Here is a 19,059-nt window from a genome sequence, read left to right on the forward strand (position 1 = left end):
GGGTTACGGCCTGTGCGGTTAGGGAAGCGAACAGATTTAACAGATTTGTCAACGGATATTAGTCGCATAAAGTTGAAGAACCCTTGCTTTTATCAATGACTTTGTAATTGTTAAAGTCTATCAATTGGGTGAAATATGGCTTGCAGTCTTTTGTAATCAAAGAATAGCTTGCGTTGAGACGGGACATTTTTGAAAACAGTTCGCTTGTGGTAAAAATTGTTGAAATGTTATCAAGTATTTAAATTATTGCATACAATAGATGGCCTCATGCAGCATGATTTTGCAGAATCTTGACTGGGTTTTTGAATGCATATTTTTAAGTGCAGTATGACCTTGCTTATAGTAATTTTGCATTTTGGCATATTCATTCCTCCTTTTTCTAATGATTGGTCATTGTTATAAAGGGATGAACATATAAGAAAAATAAAGTATTCTTTTGCAATATTATGAACCTATATTTAACTGCTTTCAAAATAATTATCTTTCATCTAGATTTGTGTGAAGATATAAAATAATACATAATTAAAAGGGCCTTTTCACAGATTTTGGCGTGTTTTGAAGTTTGTCATTTAATGCTTTATATTGATAAATGTAAACATTAAATTTTAAATGCTCCAGTAAAGAATCAAAAATAAAATTTATAAAAGGGGAAAAAAAAAAGTAGCCCGCAGCAGGGCTCGAACCAGTGATCCCTGAAGTAAAAATGCATTAGCCAACTGAGCTATTATGACCTGCCAAGCATACAAGAGATGCGTATTTTATACGTTATATAAGCAATCTTCGTTGTTTCAAAAATTTAAATGACAACAACAGAACTCTCCAAATTATTCAATCGTTTCGCGTTGCAACGCTTTATAATTTTTAGGTTTTTAAATCGTCAAAAGATGCATATAATGGCTATATTAGACCATGGCAAATGTTCCGAAAATTTGCGAATCTGAAACAATTTTTTTCAATTTTGTCAATTAACCAAATCGTGAAAAGATCCCTTTAATTGACGTTTTTTCTCAATACATTGTTTTTAATTTATATTCAGATTACAAACTTTAAAGGGATAAATACCTTATATAAGTCTGCATAGATGAGATTTGTTAACGTGAATATACATCTGTGTCAGCAAATTTATTGGATCAAATTAGTAATAAAAACTAGGTCACAAGGTCAAATCTTAGAATTACCTTGTAATCAATCCAGAGAACTGACCTTGATAACTCAATCTTGAAGAAACATGGTCATGATTTTCATCTTAACACTTGCATGAAACCGGGTCAAGGGGGGTCAAAAACTTGGTCACAGGTCAAGTCTTTGACAATTAGTGTGCCTTTAACCGAGGGCTCTTCAGGGTTGTTAATTGGCCCTCTTATAGAAGTTTTATGTATATTGGTTGGCAAATTGAAAATGAGTGAGTTTAAATAAAGGACTCTTTACAGCTGAAAAACCAAAGATAATTGATGTTTAAAAAACAACACCATAAGAATTGAGTACACATAAATTTATGTTTTACCATTTTCCTACTTATTTCACAATTTTCCAACTTAAAGAAAGCCACTATATAAAAAGGTAATAAGTGTAAAATGCAAATTAGTTATTATCAAGCTACGTCATTTAGAGTCATATGGGTACATAATGATATACCCAAACCATTAAGCATATGATTTATCTGCGTTGAATATTATTTTAAATAGTTTTTTTCTTGGGCTGTCTCTGTGATTTACTGCCTGTCATTTATCCATCATGTTCTCATTGTACAACTCAGAGGAGTCGTTATGCAAGTGACAATCTTATCAAAATTGTTAAAATTGTGCTAACTCATAACCCTTTCATTTAAATTAGTCCTTGCAGAAGGCAACTTTAAAAGCAATGACACAGATATTTTTGACATGGTGACCGACTTAAATCAGTAACTTAAATCCGTTATCAAATTGTAAGTATGATCATCCGTATCATCATTTTCATCCTATGTCTTGATATGACAATGTATTATATACTTATCAATTGTTTGCCATCAACACATTCTGTATTCTAAAATCAAATTCACAGACCCTTATTATTCTATATTTACATATATATGAAATCATCATCATCATCATCATCATCATCATCATCATCATCATCATCATCATCATCATCATCATCATCATCAAAAAAACATCCTGTTCATTTCTTATTCATAATTGTCATAATAATCTTCATCTGCATTTTTAGCATCATTATCATCATTACCATTATCCTTATTATCTTCAAAATAATCAACAACAGCATCATCAACACCATGAGGACAATAAACTGATACAAAAAGCGCCTTCATGTATACTACAATTCCCAAGTATTTTTTTTGCCCCAAATGACTCCTTAAATTGCCAATTGAATTAAAAAAATATATGTTTGTACATTTTTTTGGGTAAATAAATGCAACTTTAAGTTCATTTTATTAGCCAGCATTTTTATCATCAATTTTGAAGTATGTATTTGCAAAAAAAAACAAACACTTTTCCCAATTTTTCCCCGGATCCCATTCCCAAAAATGGTGAAAATAACTCTTCTAGGACATCAGTTGCACCTGATAAACACTCTAATAGGAATTTCATTAGTTGGTCCTTTAACAATGACCAGAACCAGCCAAATACCATGGCCCTTGTTTTCCCTTTTGTACGTTTTCAGCCTCAAATATTTTGACTTTTGTTCAAAACTTCACCCAAATTACGTTTGGCTCCTTTAGGACTAATCCACTTAAAGGATGTCCCGCCATAGGTATTACGAATAAACACTGATCGACCACAGATAGGGAATTACCGAAAAGATGCTTTACAGAAATGATCTGATTGAATTGAATCAACATTCAAAATGCCTGTTTAAGATGTTTGCCGATAGGTGACTGGTGTGCGCATTCAATTTGTGTGCAGTCTGGTTTAATGTTTTGAAATGGAAAGTTGTTAGATGATACAATTTGGTAATAAATATACGTAGTATGATTTCATATAATGGGTAATAGATTTTTTAATAGGTACTCAGCGGGGTATTTCACCGTGTTCAGATTTTGCTTATAGGTTATAATTTTCTATCAATAGTTTGTACTCCCACAAAAGTTTCATTCTTGAGTCTTTTTAAGTGACAGCCGATAGAAAAATAATGCGCCTCAGCAAAATAATTTATTTCTTGTTTTTGAATGAAGCACATCAAGTGTGTGTGTGTTTTTTTTTTTTTAAATTGATTCTGTTAAAATATTTGAAGCAGCAAATCAAAATAATGTTCCACTATATATAAATCATGAGAAGATTTGAATACAATTTATACTTATGATGGTATGGTCCATTTTATGCCGTACCACATTGATTTATCTTTATTTACCCAGTCAAACCCGTTAATATTATTTCAGACTCTTAAACATTTTGTTTTGCGTGTACATTGTATAAATATCCATTTATAAATCATCATAAAAATTTCTTATTATATTTTAAATTATGCTATTTCTTGACCTTTCATCACTTAGATTACTCATTGTTTTTTCTGTATACTTGTATACAAAACTTTTAGCAGATCATTATCTTTGGAGGTCATTCAAGCAAGTTTCCTATCATATAAATTTATATGTTTAATTTGTATTCAGAGAATAAGCCGTAAATCATAGAAGGAATGCCCACACTTTGTGAATTGTTTTATTATATGTTCAATTTTAAAGCAATGTTTGCAAAATCTCTTAATAGCAAAGAATATATAGCGATAATGAAATGAGTTACACGTGTTTCAAAAGGAAAAATGGCTGTGATGATTATCAGTTAAAAACGATAAAATAGATGGATGATATAACTATGTGCCATTATGAAGTTTAGACAAATTGATTTCTGTGCAGGATATGGAAGTTTTATTACGATTTTATAAATTGGTAGCAACCTCTTCGCTACATAAAGATCCTAATCACCATTTCAAATTGATATTTTTACTAAAATTATCTTTCAGATGTTCATGCTGTGAATGGTTTGAGAGTGTAAAAGTCTGCGATTTAATTTGCTGTGCATGGTTGAATAATAATATAATTGGTTTCAGTATCAGTTGTAAAATTTTGCAATAACTTGTAGTGTATGTGTTGCTGTAGTGTGACAAATTGCATATGCTCAGAAAGCCGATGGATGATGTTTCATTCAATATTTGCAATTTTCATAATAAGTGAACATGTAAATAGCTTGCTTGGGGTAAAGAACATTGTTATGTCAAAGCATACTCAGGAATAATGGCTTTCAATTATTGCTATTAGCTTTGTACTAGACAAAAATACCAATAAACCCTTTACCACTTAGATACATATTTTCACGCATTTGTGGTCCCTTTAAAGTTAAATTTAATTTAAGACCTTTCTTACTAGATGCAAGTTTTAAGGGCTTTTTCTCCAAACCTTAGATACTGATGAGCAGCAAACAGCATAAAACCTGAACATACTGCGAGTTACTCACAGGCTGTTCTGATTTTATGCTGTTTATACATAGCCATTTTCACTTTGCTTCTAAGTGGGAAAAGGTTAAGGAGCACATTTTTTAATTTTCAACTAAATCAGGCAAATGAATAAGTGTCCATATGTTTTTGTTATGGTACTTCTGACATACATATTCATAGGCCAATAAACTGCTACATGACTATTTATTATAACGCCAAATTTAACATTGTTGATGCAAGGTTTTTGTTTTAAAACTAGAGGCAAAAAAGATAAACTTCCGAGTCTGTTTTCTGGGTAGAACCAAAACTTGGTGACAAATGATCCTGCTCACGTGGGGATGAACTATTGTAAGAAAAAAAAGTGAAAAGTTATGGAGGCAGACTTATTTATTAATAAATCCCTAATTCAAAACTAAACTAGTACATCTATTTTGAAATCCTATACACATATTATGAGTATATGAGTCGCGTTCTGAGAAAACTGGACATAATGCATGTGCGTAAAGTGTCGTCCCAGATTAGCCTGTGCAGTTTGCACAGGCTAATCAGGGACAACACTTTCTGCCTTAAATGGATTTTCGTGTATAAGAGACTTTCTTTAAACAAAAAATACCATAAAATCGGAACATGTCGTCCCTGATTAGCCTGTGCAGACTGCACAGGCTAATCTGGGACAACACTTTACGCACATACATTATGCCCAGTTTTCTCAGAACGCGACACATATAATCCTCAGTAAATGCGCTTAATGTAACTCGATCAGCCTTTATCTCATAGTTCTCTCATTGTTTGTTAATTTACCATATACTGCAATATTTTGATGGGCATTGTAAAATCAAAGTCTTAACCCTTTGCATGCTGGGAAATTTGTCGTCTGTTAAAATGTTGTCTGCTGAATTTATAAAATTAGCATTTTCTTCGATTTTTTTTCACAGAATACTATCAGAATAGCAAACAGTTTGGATCCTGATGAGACGCCATGTTCTGTGGCGTCTCATCTGGATCCAAACTGTTTGCAAAGGCCTTAAAAATTCGGTTCCAGCACTGAAAGAGTTAATCACACACCAAATATTTACCTTTGGGTTAAAATAAGCTTTGGAATCCACTGGAGTCATTTGAAAGTCAGGCAAAAGTGCTATTCAAATCCCAATATAGAGGTTTAATTGGTGTTAAGGTTATGAATATAATGATAGTATAGAAGCCACAAGGGTTTTCAGCAACAAGTGGAAACCATATCAATGTTTTACAGAAAAGTTATATAGAACCTTCCATCATTTAGGCATTTGTTGAATAACAAGTTTAAAAATCTTTGACATTTGAATGTTCAGTGATAAATACTTGCCTGTAATATTTCCTGAAAAAATTATTTATTGGTGTGTTTTCAAATTTAATATTTTACTTTTTATTATTCTTCAGATATATGTTATTGGTATTAATTTTAATTATTAGAAATAATTAAAAAAAATTCTCAATGTCAGTAACTGGTTTTATCTTATTGTGAAGACAAATATATACCATGTTCGCATTTAATCATATTTCATTTAAACTGAAAATGTAGAAGAAACAAAAACACCAATCACAAATTACATCCATTTTGTTAATTTAATCTGTTGATAGAAGCAATTCATTTAAACAGGAAAGTGTGCTTGAAAAAAAGTATATAAAAACCATTAAGATTCTTATATTAGCTAGGTTAACTAAACTAGATCTTTTGTTGAACTAAATGCTAAGGTAATGATTTGTTATTAATTACTTCCCTCTTTTGGTTGACAGTGAAGGTAATACTCGTTGAGTAACCAATTTGTAAGATTGAAAGTTCTGATTAAGTTTCCGAAATGTCTAATTTGTTTTCAAATGAAGTTTAAACCACACACATATTTTTTATTCACAAAAACTCTTTTTTTTCTCTATTTAAATTGGAATTTATTTTTAAACTGCCATGCACATGCAAGTTTTAAACTGCTTCACTAAATTAAGACAGTTTTGCTTTGTATTTAAGCTTCAGTTGATATTTGCATTTTAAAATCATTTTATCTTTCAAAACATAATTTGGTTATTTAATTTACCACCAAATGCTGGTGGTAATGACTTTCCTTTATTCATGCTTTTTTATTTCTGCTCAAATAATGGTCATAAACTTAAGGGGCATACACTTTAAAGGTCTTGCACTTTTTTTTGTATTTTTATTTAAGGAGATTACATATAATGTATATTCCTTAACTATTTTATTTCTCTGATCAAGCATAAAAACTGTTTATCTGAAATAGAATCATTAAAGGGGCATATGCATTCATACTACCAATTTATAAATTTTAGCACTAATGTCTTTTTAAATTCTTATAAAAGGAGACTACTTTTGTAGACATGAGTTCAAATCCCTCTGGAGGCATGTATTAAAAATATTATCATCAATTTCATCAATTGTTACTAAATAAATGGCTGCTTGAAGAGATGGAACATTTTTCGTTTTAATACATGTCTATTATATTTAGGGAGAAAAACCGTCAAAAATAATTAAACAAAAATAATTGTGTCAAACCTATACTGATCCTTTTAATAACGATATACAATTTTGTTACTTTTTCAGGGATTCTTCCAACAACATGTTCCATGACGTGTTATGGCACGTCGCCTTCCTGTGGGTGACTGGTATAACTCTGTTGACCCTTCTCGGCGTTCCGATAGCAACAGCAGGTAATGGTGTTTTCTTTCTGTCATTTGCTTCCCTCTCATATATGCATTTTGATGCGTTTGTAGTCCTTAAGAACATCATATTAAATCTAAGACCTTTCTTACTAGATTCAAGTTTTTAAGGCTTCCAAACCATAGATACTGATGAGCAGCTACATGTAACAGCATAAAACCTGAACAGAGTGTGAGTTACTTGCATGCTGTTCTGGTGTAATGATGTTTGCATGTAGCCATTTTCACTTTGCTTTTCAGTAGGAAAAGGTTAAAATAAATAGAGCTTTCTTACCTTATTAAAATAATGAAGTATCAGTGCAAGAATGTATAATGGAATTATATATGAAGCACGTTGTCAGGGATTCCGATGTTTGCACATTTTTTTGTCCAAATGGTTTCAAACTTTGTGACAGTAACATGTAATCACCCAGTTAACCAACTTTGTGACAGTTAATAACCCAATTAACCAACTTTGTGACAAGTAATCACCCAGTTTACCAACTTTGTGACAATTAATCACCCAGTTTACCAACTTTGTGACATGCAGTTAATTACCCAGTTTACCAACTTTGTGACAGTTATTCACCCAGTTTACCAACTTTGTGACAGTTAATCACCCTGTTTACCAACTTTATGACAGTTTATCACCCAGTTTACCGAATTTGTGACAGTTTATCACCCAGTTTACCAACTTTGTGACAGTTAATCACCCAGTTTACCAACTTTGTGACAGTTTATCACCCAGTTTACCAACTTTGTGACATATAATCATCCAGTTCACCAACTTTGTGACAGTTAATCACCCAGTTTACCAACTTTGTGACAGTTAATCACCCAGTTTACCAACTTTGTCACAGTTAATCACCCAGTTTACCAACTTTGTCACAGTTAATCACCCAGTTTACCAACTTTGTCACAGTTAATCATGCAGTTCACCAACTTTGTGACAGTTTATCACCCAGTTTACCAACTTACCAATTTTGTGACAGTTAATCACCCAGTTTACCAACTTTGTGACAGTTAATCACCCAGTTTACCAACTTTGTGACAGTTAATCACATAGTTTACCAACTTTGTGACAGTTAATCACACAGTTTACCAACTTTGTCACAGTTAATCACCCAGTTTACCAACTTATGTGAGCCTGCTGGTGAGAGGAAAATAAACATTTAAAATAATAAATAATACTATAGAAAAAATACATGTGCAATCACATTTATTCATTATTTTAGAAGATTGTTACAACAGGAATCAATAACGAGCAAATTAACTTACAATTTTAATGTTAGCTATATAGAACAAGCAGTACTGGTACATACACACGCAACATTGAAATTGAATGAATCATTATTCAGCTTTATCTAAGTAGATTGCTTTGATTGGCCATATGTTGTGTATCAGTCATCAATTCTGGTCATTAAAGACACCATGATAGCTTCCACAAGCTACAACAACAAGCATCTCATCAAACTAAGAACCTGAAGGCCAGAATGAGAAACAAGCAGAAGTTTTGGATGTTTCATCCCATTAATTTGTTCTTAGTTTTTTTTTAATCGGGATAAGATATTTTTTACAAATATAAGTTATTTATTTAATTCTGCAAAATTATCCCAATGGCTCATTTTGAGAAATTTGTAATTATAAGATCAAAAGATTAATGAAAAATGCTGTAAAAATGCATTATTCAAAACCAACATGACACATTTTAAATGATAGTTCCAGACAATTTACCATAACATTAAACTACATTTAACTGTTAACCCTTTACCACTTATAAGTAGGGATGGCAAAATTATTCGACTAATCGAATATTCGATTGAATGGTCAGCATTCGAATAATAAAAATGATATTCGCATGTTCGCATTTTTTTTCCAAACGTAATCTCACCAATATTTAATGAACTGCGAACCGCTTACTAAAAAGCAACCGAAATCACTTGGGAGTAACATGTTTGACGTGACGTTCTTCGTGTCAAACTGATAACGCGGCCCGTATCACTGTTGATTGCGCAATGCAATATACACGCTCTAAGAAAGGCACCGACTGTTGTTTGCCAATGGGGTGCCAATTCACGGTTTCAATTGACTGGCGAATAATAATTAAGTTTTGTGATCACAGTATGTACAGCCATTAAAATGTGTGAATTACTCAAATCGCGCAATGCAATATACTTACTATAAGAAAGGGCCCGAACTGTTGTTTGTTAATAAGGTACCAATTAAGGGCTTCAATTAACTTGCGAATAATAATTTAGTTTTTGTGATCACAGTTTGAACAGACATTTAAATATGTGAATTACTCAAAAGTAACAGATGATATAAATTAAACAATCATCAAGGAATCATAATTCAAATCTGAAAATGCTACCAGCCCCTTCTGCAGTATGGAATACTTTACACGGTCTGTAGATAAGAAGACCGCAACGTGTAATGTGTGTAAACTTAGTTTTACATATGCTCGTTCTGCTACAAATCTGTGGAATCATTAAAAAATAAAATTCTATGACACAATGTTTTTCATTCTATTTGTGCCAGATCACAGTATCGTTCATAGTATTAGTCGACAGCGATACAATTATTCAATAGCAACGTTAATAAACAGCCTTGTATTTAGCAAACGGATATAACTTACAAACCAATGGAAATTAATACATAACAAGGTAAAATCAATCCAGCCGTTTTATGCGTATATTTGAATATTCGATTGAATGAATTTGCGAACATTTGAATACCGATATTGGTATTCGATGCCATCCCTACTTATAAGATACGTTTTTTATGCATTTGTTGTCCCTTAGAAAGTTCAATTTAATTAAAGGCCTTTCTTACTAGATTCAAGTTTTAAAGGCTTCATTTCCAACCCCTCAATACTAATGAGCAGCAAACAGCATAAAACCTGAACAGAGTTACTCGCAGGCTGTTCTTGTTTTATGCTGTTTGCACATAGCCATTTTCACTTGTCTTCTGAGTTGGAAAGGGTTAAGTAATAACATCGGCCATTTATACTTTGAACCTAGCTAATGAAGTTTTAATGATGAACTAATAACATCAGCAATTTATACTTTCAACTAGCCAATGAAGTTAAACTTTGAACTCAAAACATGAGCCATGAAGACTTCAAATCTAGCCTAACAAAAGCAGGGACAAACAAAGCACAGAAGCAAAATAATGTGTTAAAGGAACAAACTACAACAGTCCGACTCTGAAACAATCACCTGTTTGTACTGGCAATTTGACAGCCCTGAGACCCTGAGTGACCCGAAAGCCTTTCATGTTTGGAAGTAACACATTGGGCTGGCATGGGGGGCATGTTTTGATGCCAATTTGCAAGATGTAAGAGCTAAATAGTGGTGTGGGCTTTTAATGAACCTGACAGCACATGACACAAGGGGTGATACTGTGATAAGGTGGTGTTTCCTGTGATACCATTATATCCTGGTCTTGGTGCTTCACCTGCATTAGATATCTGATATAGGCCTTTCTAGTTGTTTATCAATATATTTGATTTCTTCATGGTGTTTTAGTTCAAAACTGGTTCTGTGGCGAGCCAGGCGAACCTGACTAGGTCTAGGTCTGTTAATATAAAGTTTTGGGGGCAAGTCACTGCAATACACGCGTCACGTTTACAGCTTTATTTCTACATAAACAGTGCCGCCGATGACGCCGACGTGAAGAAGTACTATGTCGACAATGACGTCTACGACAGTTATGGCAATTATGACAAATGCGAAGACTATGACGAATATGGCGATTTCAAATGCGTTCTAATTGACGTTTCTGACATTTATCATCCTACGAACAATCTTTGTGACGTTAGTGACGTTTGTGACGGTTATCTGTAATTAACAATGCGAATGAAAAGTATAATAAGCAAATGACAATATTTCATGCAGAATCTAAAAAACATGTGCGTAATAATAACATATAATATTATGAAAATTACACAACAATGGTCTCAACTGATACAATAACACATAATTGAAATGAAAACTATATTACATTCACAAATGACTGTGTGGTTTTCCTTTACCCTTATTACAGAGTTAATTAATCAGACTTAAATAGTCACTCAACCCAAAATGTATCAATTAATTTACACTTGTAGAAAAAATGCAAGAACATTAATACATACAAAAAATAACCATAGAATAACAATATTAACTTACTGAACAATGCCTTCTCAATCCCCAAAAATTTATATTTCGTTAATGAGAAACACAACCCACTTGTTTCAGAGTCTTAACGTGTTCTGCGGGCTTCGGGCGTCGTTTCAATCGGACGTAAACTAATTCTAAATAAAACCATGCAAATTACATCATTTTGACCAATCAAATTCTAGTATTAGCCCCAGCAACCACTTCTAAATATACCCCTTACCAAATTTTGAGTTCCGGAAATGCCATGACCATATTCGGAGTGTCGAAACTTCAAAGAATTGATGAGCATTAGATGTGACACAACAATTAAAATATATGGGTGGTCGACCTTTCCAGTTCCGCAACACCGTTATTGTTTAATCATCATTCTGCTATTTTGAACAATGGTGCTAGTCTGCAACAGGTTCTAATATCTTAAAATTAAAATCAAGTGAAATCAAATCGCAGTCAAATCAAAATCCAGAAAATTAAATACTGAAGTGAAATCAAATAGAAATAAAAACCCAATGAAATCCTGTAAATTAAAAAAACTACAGAAAAATCATTATCCAGTGAAATCAAAATCCAGATGTTTCTCAGTCCCTGTTTGTGACTTTGGAAAAAAAGTAAATTGAAGGACCAATGATATGGCTGGCATTTACTCCACACATCAAGGTTTGAAAGCATTTACTCCACACATCAAGGTTTGAAAGCATTTACTCCACACATCAAGGTTTGAAAGCATTTACTCCACACATCAAGGTTTGAAAGGGCATTTACTCCACACATAAAGGTTTGAAGGGAAAACTGCTGTTTAAACTTCTACATTTACTCCACACATCAAGGTTTGAAAGGAAAACTGCTGTTTAAACTTCTACATACAGGGTACACTAGTTTGACAAAATATCTACCATTGAAATATACCATTCCTAAAAAAAAAGACACTTTTTATTATTTATTTTTATGTCAGCCATTTCCCAGGATAATACATCTTTTTTCAGATTCTTATTTTTGCATGTGTTTCTGCATGAAGTGAAGCAATTTTTATGAATTCTTGAAATGGTACCCTTTAAACTCTTTCTAGCTCAGAACCAAAGTAAAAATGGCTATATGCAAACAGCATAAAACCAGAACAGCCTGCGAGTAACTCGCAGTCTGTTAAGATTTTATACAGTTTGCTGCTCATCAGTATCTAAGGGTTGGAAATGAAGCCTTTAAAACTTAAATCTAGTAAGAAAGGTCTTTTATTTAATATAACTTTCTAAGGGACTACAAATGCGTCAAAATATGTATCTAAGTGGTTAAGTGTGTGGCTTTGTGGGCAATAATTCCTTTGTGTCAAGATTATCTAGTGCTGGCATTTGGGGGCTGCCAAAAGTCATGTTTATGTTCTTTAATAATTTATGTGATTGGTAACGCACACAAATGGTGTGATTCCGCTTATCTTCTCCCCAGTTTTATGGCCTATTTAATTGTAATTTTATTTGCCATTAAGAGTCTGTAGTGATATAGACTCTATTATAGGAGCATGCTTTATTGTGAAGCCGTTTTTAAGATTGAAAGATTATCTATCTGAAATTTTGGTTTTGCAGGAATAGTGGAATTTACCATTCTGCAGGCACGTATTTCTGAATAAGAAAAGTATAACATTAATTTGTATGCTTGGAAAAATGGATACTTTGTAATAATAATTGTGAAAAATAATACATTTTTTTTTCAAATTTTCCTATCCTGATATATTCTTATAGGTTATGTATTTAAATATCAATTGTTTGCTCCTATTCACAAATCTATTTTTTATTATATTATAAAGAGGCAGTTCCAATAAAAACTATTACTTATATACTAGAAATGGCGCGGCAGAGGCCGACCCGTATCCCCACGCTGCATGTTTGACCCAGGGGCACCCAATAGTTGGTAATGGGTCCATGCATAGTTGAGATTGACTGTATTGTCATAAGAGAAGTTCAGTATCAATTAGAAGTGAATCGGTGTAGAAATGAAGAAATTATAGTAAAAGGCAATTTGGGTGGGCGTGGCCTATGTGGGCGGGGCGCCCCAGGGTTGGTAATGGCGCCATGCATAGTTGAGATTGACCGTATTGTCATAAAAGAGGTTCAGTATCAATTTGAAGTGAATCGGTGTAGAAATGAAGAAATTATAGTAAAAGGCAATTTTGGGTGGGCGTGGCCTATGTTGGCGGGGCGTCCCAGGGTTGGTAATGGGGCCATGCATAGCTGAGATTGACCGTATTGTAATAAGCGAGGTTCAGTATCAATTTGAAGTGAATCGGTGTAGAAATGAAGAAATTATAGTAAAAGGCAATTTTGGGTGGGCGTGGCCTATGTGGGCGGGGTGCCCTAGGGTTGGTAATGGGGCCATGCATAGCTGAGATTGACCGTATTGTCATAAGAGAGGTTCAGTATCAATTTGAAGTGAATCGGTGAAGAAATGAAGAAATTATAGTAAAAGGCAATTTGGGTGGGCGTGGCCTATGTGGCCGGGGCGCCCCAGGGTTGGTAATGGGGCCATGCATAGTTGAGATTGACCTTAGTGTCATAAGAGAGGCTCAGTATCAATTTGAAGTAAATCGGTGCAGAAATTAAGAAGTTAATGTAAAATAACATAAAAAAATGAGTGAAAATCTCTGACCCGGTCCCGCCCCAACCCCCATAACTTTTGACCCAGGGGTCAGATCCAAATTCCTTCACTGTCACCGTTCATAGCTACCATGTACGTAAGTGTTAAGGTTCTAGTGCTAATAGTGTAGGAGGAGCAGATGGCCAAGACGGACGGACGGACAGACGCACATTAATACAATATCCCCACTTTTTCTCCGAAAAACATGGGGATAAAAAAACAATAACATAACAGACTAGAGTCTAAAGGTAATAAAATCTTCCATAAACAAGTATACTTGCTGACCTGTCAACAGCTTTTTAACTTACAAAATTCCACATTTTTGTCTGCATCTCAGATTAATTTCAGGATAGAAATAGGCACCACATTATTTTGCAGATTTTGTAACAAAAAAACAAACAAAAACTGCAGACCTTGTAAGTTGGTTATGTGGGGGTACTGACATAGTGGTCTATCAGCAGATAAGAAATCTTGCCGGCTGGGTTCCATAGGGGAGGTGTTAATTGGCTGGAAAGATGGGCAATTAGCAGCACTGAGTGCTGTCTCTATCAGTCCATACAATCTAACAAGAGGTTATCTTATTACCTGGAATTTTAATTGTCTTTTTGCTACAACTATTGCGTTATCAGAGATATGAGCAGTGTTCTGGGAAAATGGGGCTTAATGCATGTGCAAAGATAAGTGTTGTCCCAGATTAGCCTGTGCAGTCAGCACAGGCTAGTCAGGGATGACACTTTCCGTTTTGAATGGATTTTTAGCTAAGAAGAGACCTCCTTAAAACGAAAAAGATAACAAAAGCTGAAAGGGACATCCATGATAAAAGATAACAAAAGCTGAAAGGGACATCCATGATAAAAGATAACAAAAGCTGAAAGGGACATCCATGATAAGCCTGTGCAGTGTGCAAAGGCTAATCTGGGGCAAATCTTTTATGCACATGCATTAAGCCTCATTTTCCCAGAACAGGGGTCATAGCAAGTTGCTACATAATTATTTTATGATCTCCATTTAATTGAAACATCAGTTAGACAAGGATCAAATATTGCATGACTGTATAAGTTGACAGCTTTCTGTTCCAGAGTTGAATTTGAAACCAATTTGTTCTCATAAAATAAATATAAATCAGACACATAGATTCACAGTGTGAAATCAGTGTTGATAAATATATTCTATGTTAACTGAGAGTTTCCTACTTTTTAAATAATTTAATATAATAAACATACCGTAAAACGTTGTGTATAACGCGCATTGTTATGGTATAGAACGCGCATGCTACTTTTAAAGCTAAAAAATCGGGAAAAAAGTTTTTGAGAAGCAAAAAAATCGGGTGAAAAATTCGTACCGCAGGCTAACTGAAAATCGTTATATTTACATTGCCGATCTTACTTATTCTTTTATTGCTTCAATTAAAAATGATTTTTAAGACGATAACGATACAACTAGTTGGTGTTTTTTTTAAATCATATTATGCGTAAAAATAAATGTTTGGATTTAAATGAATTATGCATGAAATGCACACTTTCCACGAGGATACCATCACGGTTTTCATCATATGTCTCCGAAGTAACTGTCCACGATTTTAGAAACTGACATTATTGATTGGTATTGTCACCTGGTTATTCATGCATGACTAATTCACAACCGCGCGTTTTATTTACAATGCCGATATCATGCGTTCTTTTCGAGTGTCTAAAATTGACAGGAGACTTTAACGACTCAAACTTCTCAACACCATCACGACATTACCGGCGATAAACAAACAATGGAGTTGTGAAGCCGTTTGCCGGTTCGCATGTTTTGATAATAGCCCAGCTACACAAAACTTGACAGGTGACGCAAATTGCTCAATAATCACATCCTCAATCTTGACAAGACGTATGAAAACGTGTAAACAAACACAGCATCAATTTTATTAACATATTTGAAAAGCAAGAAAAATAATCTTAAATATATCGGGAAATACCTTGCCGACATACTATTGTAAATCGACAAGTGCCCCCAAATAAATTGTGTAACCCTAGTACAGTAGGGTATAATATTGTGGGAAAAGTAAACAATAACATTTAAATAAAAATGGCTTCCTCGTTTTTCATTCTCTTCTTCAAATTTATTTGATTTCAATGCTCTGTACGTACCTGAAAAAGATAGAAAATATATATGTTAACTTTATAATGTTTGTTCATCTTATTCAGATCGTCAATATAACACTATTATTAACATAGTTACAGTTAAAACACCGGAAAACAGAATGATGCGAATTACCGCTACTGGGTAACTGACAGCGAAAAAATGTCTTGGCATGGCTGAAGTTGTGCATAACGCGCATCAAGTTTTTAAAATGAAATTTTGGGGTAAAAAAGTGCGCCTTATACACAACTTTTTACGGTAATTTTTAAATCAATATTTGTATTTGACTATCACTAAATTTTAATGTAATTTGTTAATTTCCTATATGCTTTTTATATAATTTGATATATTACACTTAAAAAAAATAATTTGTGTTTCATTTTTTCACTGTATTTAAATATAATTGTTTGATTTGGTTGATATCACTTTGAAAGTTATTCTGCAAAAAATGAAACATTTGAAGTCTAATTGCAATTCCTCTGATAATATAATATCTGATTTAGGTTGTAAACAGCAAAAAAGTAATGGCTCGATTACATTTTAAAAGCCAACAACTAAAATTAACAAGGAGAAAGGAAGAATTTATGGGTTTTGAATAGATTCAATTAGCTAAGAAGACAACCAAATGAAATTAAGCTGGCAGAAGAGAGCTATGCAAAAAAACGTAAACAAAATTGACAGATGCGTTTGTTAGAGGTAGGGAAAAATAAATGCCAAGCTATTTGAAATATCCCATAATTCAACTGCTACCTGTTAGCTTGTTAACCCAACCTGTGTGGGTTAATTCCCTGACACTTTGTTTAATGGTTTGTATGCCAGATCTAGTAAGTATTAGTAAAACACCAGACATGCAAGTTATTAGTGTTTGGTCATTAAAAGAGTGGGAGGGGTAACACGGTGTCTTTATAATGGAAGGGCGTGACCGCATCCAAAAGTTTGTTGGTTACATTAGTGTTATTACAATGAATCATTATGCTTGGTTAATTAAACATTCTCTTGCATAATGCTACCCATATGATTTATCCACTGTACCTGCTATGACTATGTTGTTGTTTTCATGCTTTCCTTCGAATATAGCAGTTGCACTGTACGTCAGTCTGTCTGTACATTTGTCATTCAATACATCTGTGGAAAGTGTAATGTCTCAGTTGTAGCTTTGTCATATATTGATGGATATTGAAAACAAGAAATATCTTTAAAAAAGATATACGGCGTTGATTGTCGTCGATGTTTATGAACGATCAAAAGTTATCTCTATGAGATAAAAAGTAGCGGATGCCTTTTATCTGCACAGTTCTAAGCTACATCACAAGCAAATCAATTACGGGGTGTTGCGCCAGATTTCGTGGCTTATTTTGCTTTATGTGATATTATTACTCAGATATCTATATTTACAGAATAGAAAAACACAAGAAACATGAAAATAAACGAGTGCATATAGGTTAGCCGGCAATCTTATTTAATTGCATAATTATAGTATAGTGAATTATTGTGCTCATGCTTAATAAACTGGTCTAAATGGATAAATATTTCTAATTAATTTTATCAAAATTGGTCCTTATCATGCAAATGTTGAAAAAATATTAAAAATCGATGATTGACATACCACAATAATATCGCCGAATATCTTTTTTAGTATCTTTCTGATCAAAACAAACTTCAAGTGCACAAAGTTTACGAGACGGCGTTTATATAATGATTTCTGCAACTGACCGCAAACTGACCTTGATACCTTGCGGATTGGAATGCATTAAAGTTAGGTAACAATTCTGCTGCTGAAACGACGGCTTGTTTACGCCAACTGTACACGACCAAGGCTGTGCCTAAAATATTGATATATCGACAAAGCGACTAAACGAACTATTTACTCCATCAGACAAAAATAGCATAGATTCCAATTTTTTCCTTCAATGAAAAGATCGCAACCCCTTATGCGAACTCCGGTGACGAACTGTATAAACTCTGACTTTCACACACTGGCCGCAAATTGATCCGAAACCTCGCGGGTTGAAATGCAATGCAAGAAAGTACTAAATATAAGAATATAGCCTTTAGTATAAACGCTTTTGCGCTGGTAATTCTCTGAAAATAAAAGGTGAACGCACAAACTGTATTTATGTCGAAAATTGATTGTAAAACTGTTCTATCTATTGAGCCTTTTCATTAGAGATACAATTGTTTCATGCAGTAAAACAGTGTTACAAAGACGCGGATATGTTTCCAATGTTCTGGTGTTATACTCAAATCAGCCAATGGAATAAATGAAGTGTATTCATTCGTACCTAGCCGCGGGAAATTTTATTTGAATATTATTGGACACTTACAAAGGTCAAGTCAGGGTGAAAAGCTGGCTTAATACAGCTTACGCCGAAAAATTGACACAAATGTTAACCCTTTGCATGCTGGGAAATTTGTCGTCTGCTAAAATGTCTTCTGCTGAATTTCTAAAATTAGCATTTTCTTCGATTTTTTTCAAAGAATATTATCAGAATAGCAAACAGTTTGGATCCTGATGAGACGCCACGTTCTCATCTGGATCCAAACTGTTTGCAAAGGCCTTTAAAATTCGGTTCCCGCACTGAAAGGGTTAAGCATCATTAAACAACAACAACAACATTTATTAGCTATTAAGCATTACAATTGCTTCTAAGCCAAATGCAAAAATACACAAGTGTGGTGACATGGATGATAATAATTATAAAATTAAGTAATGGTAGAAGTTAACAAAGATTTGACTGATTCATTACATATTATATATTCCTTTAAGTTTAACATTGATAATAACAGTTTCTAATAAAAAATATGAGATATAGAATAATAAAGATTTGACTGATTTATAACATATGATATTTCCATTTAAAATTGATAACGACAATTGCAAATAAAAATAATGAGATAAAGAATACACCGTTTTAGATCTATTCTGAGATAAAGAATATACTTAAGATGAATTAATTTGTGTCTAAATTGTTCCTTAAACAATTTGCATTGTATACATATTTCGAAAGATTAATTTTTTCTTTTTTCTTTTTAAACAATGTGT

At 33.4% G+C, this 19,059-nt stretch overlaps 1 protein-coding gene across 2 annotated transcripts in view; it reads left to right on the forward strand.

Annotated features, from left to right (window-relative positions):
* The window catches only part of LOC127842965 (uncharacterized), a 90,390-nt gene that overhangs the window by 40,381 nt on the left and 30,950 nt on the right, over positions 1-19,059 (forward strand). For both annotated transcript variants that reach the window (XM_052372771.1, XM_052372772.1), the window contains one exon: positions 7,016-7,122. In XM_052372771.1, coding sequence (XP_052228731.1) covers positions 7,032-7,122 — 91 coding nt within the window. In that variant the 5' untranslated portion in view covers positions 7,016-7,031. The remainder of the gene's footprint in view (positions 1-7,015; positions 7,123-19,059) is intronic.

The sequence above is a fragment of the Dreissena polymorpha genome, chromosome 8 (genome assembly GCF_020536995.1).
Source record: "Dreissena polymorpha isolate Duluth1 chromosome 8, UMN_Dpol_1.0, whole genome shotgun sequence".
NCBI classification, from domain to species: domain Eukaryota; kingdom Metazoa; phylum Mollusca; class Bivalvia; order Myida; family Dreissenidae; genus Dreissena; species Dreissena polymorpha.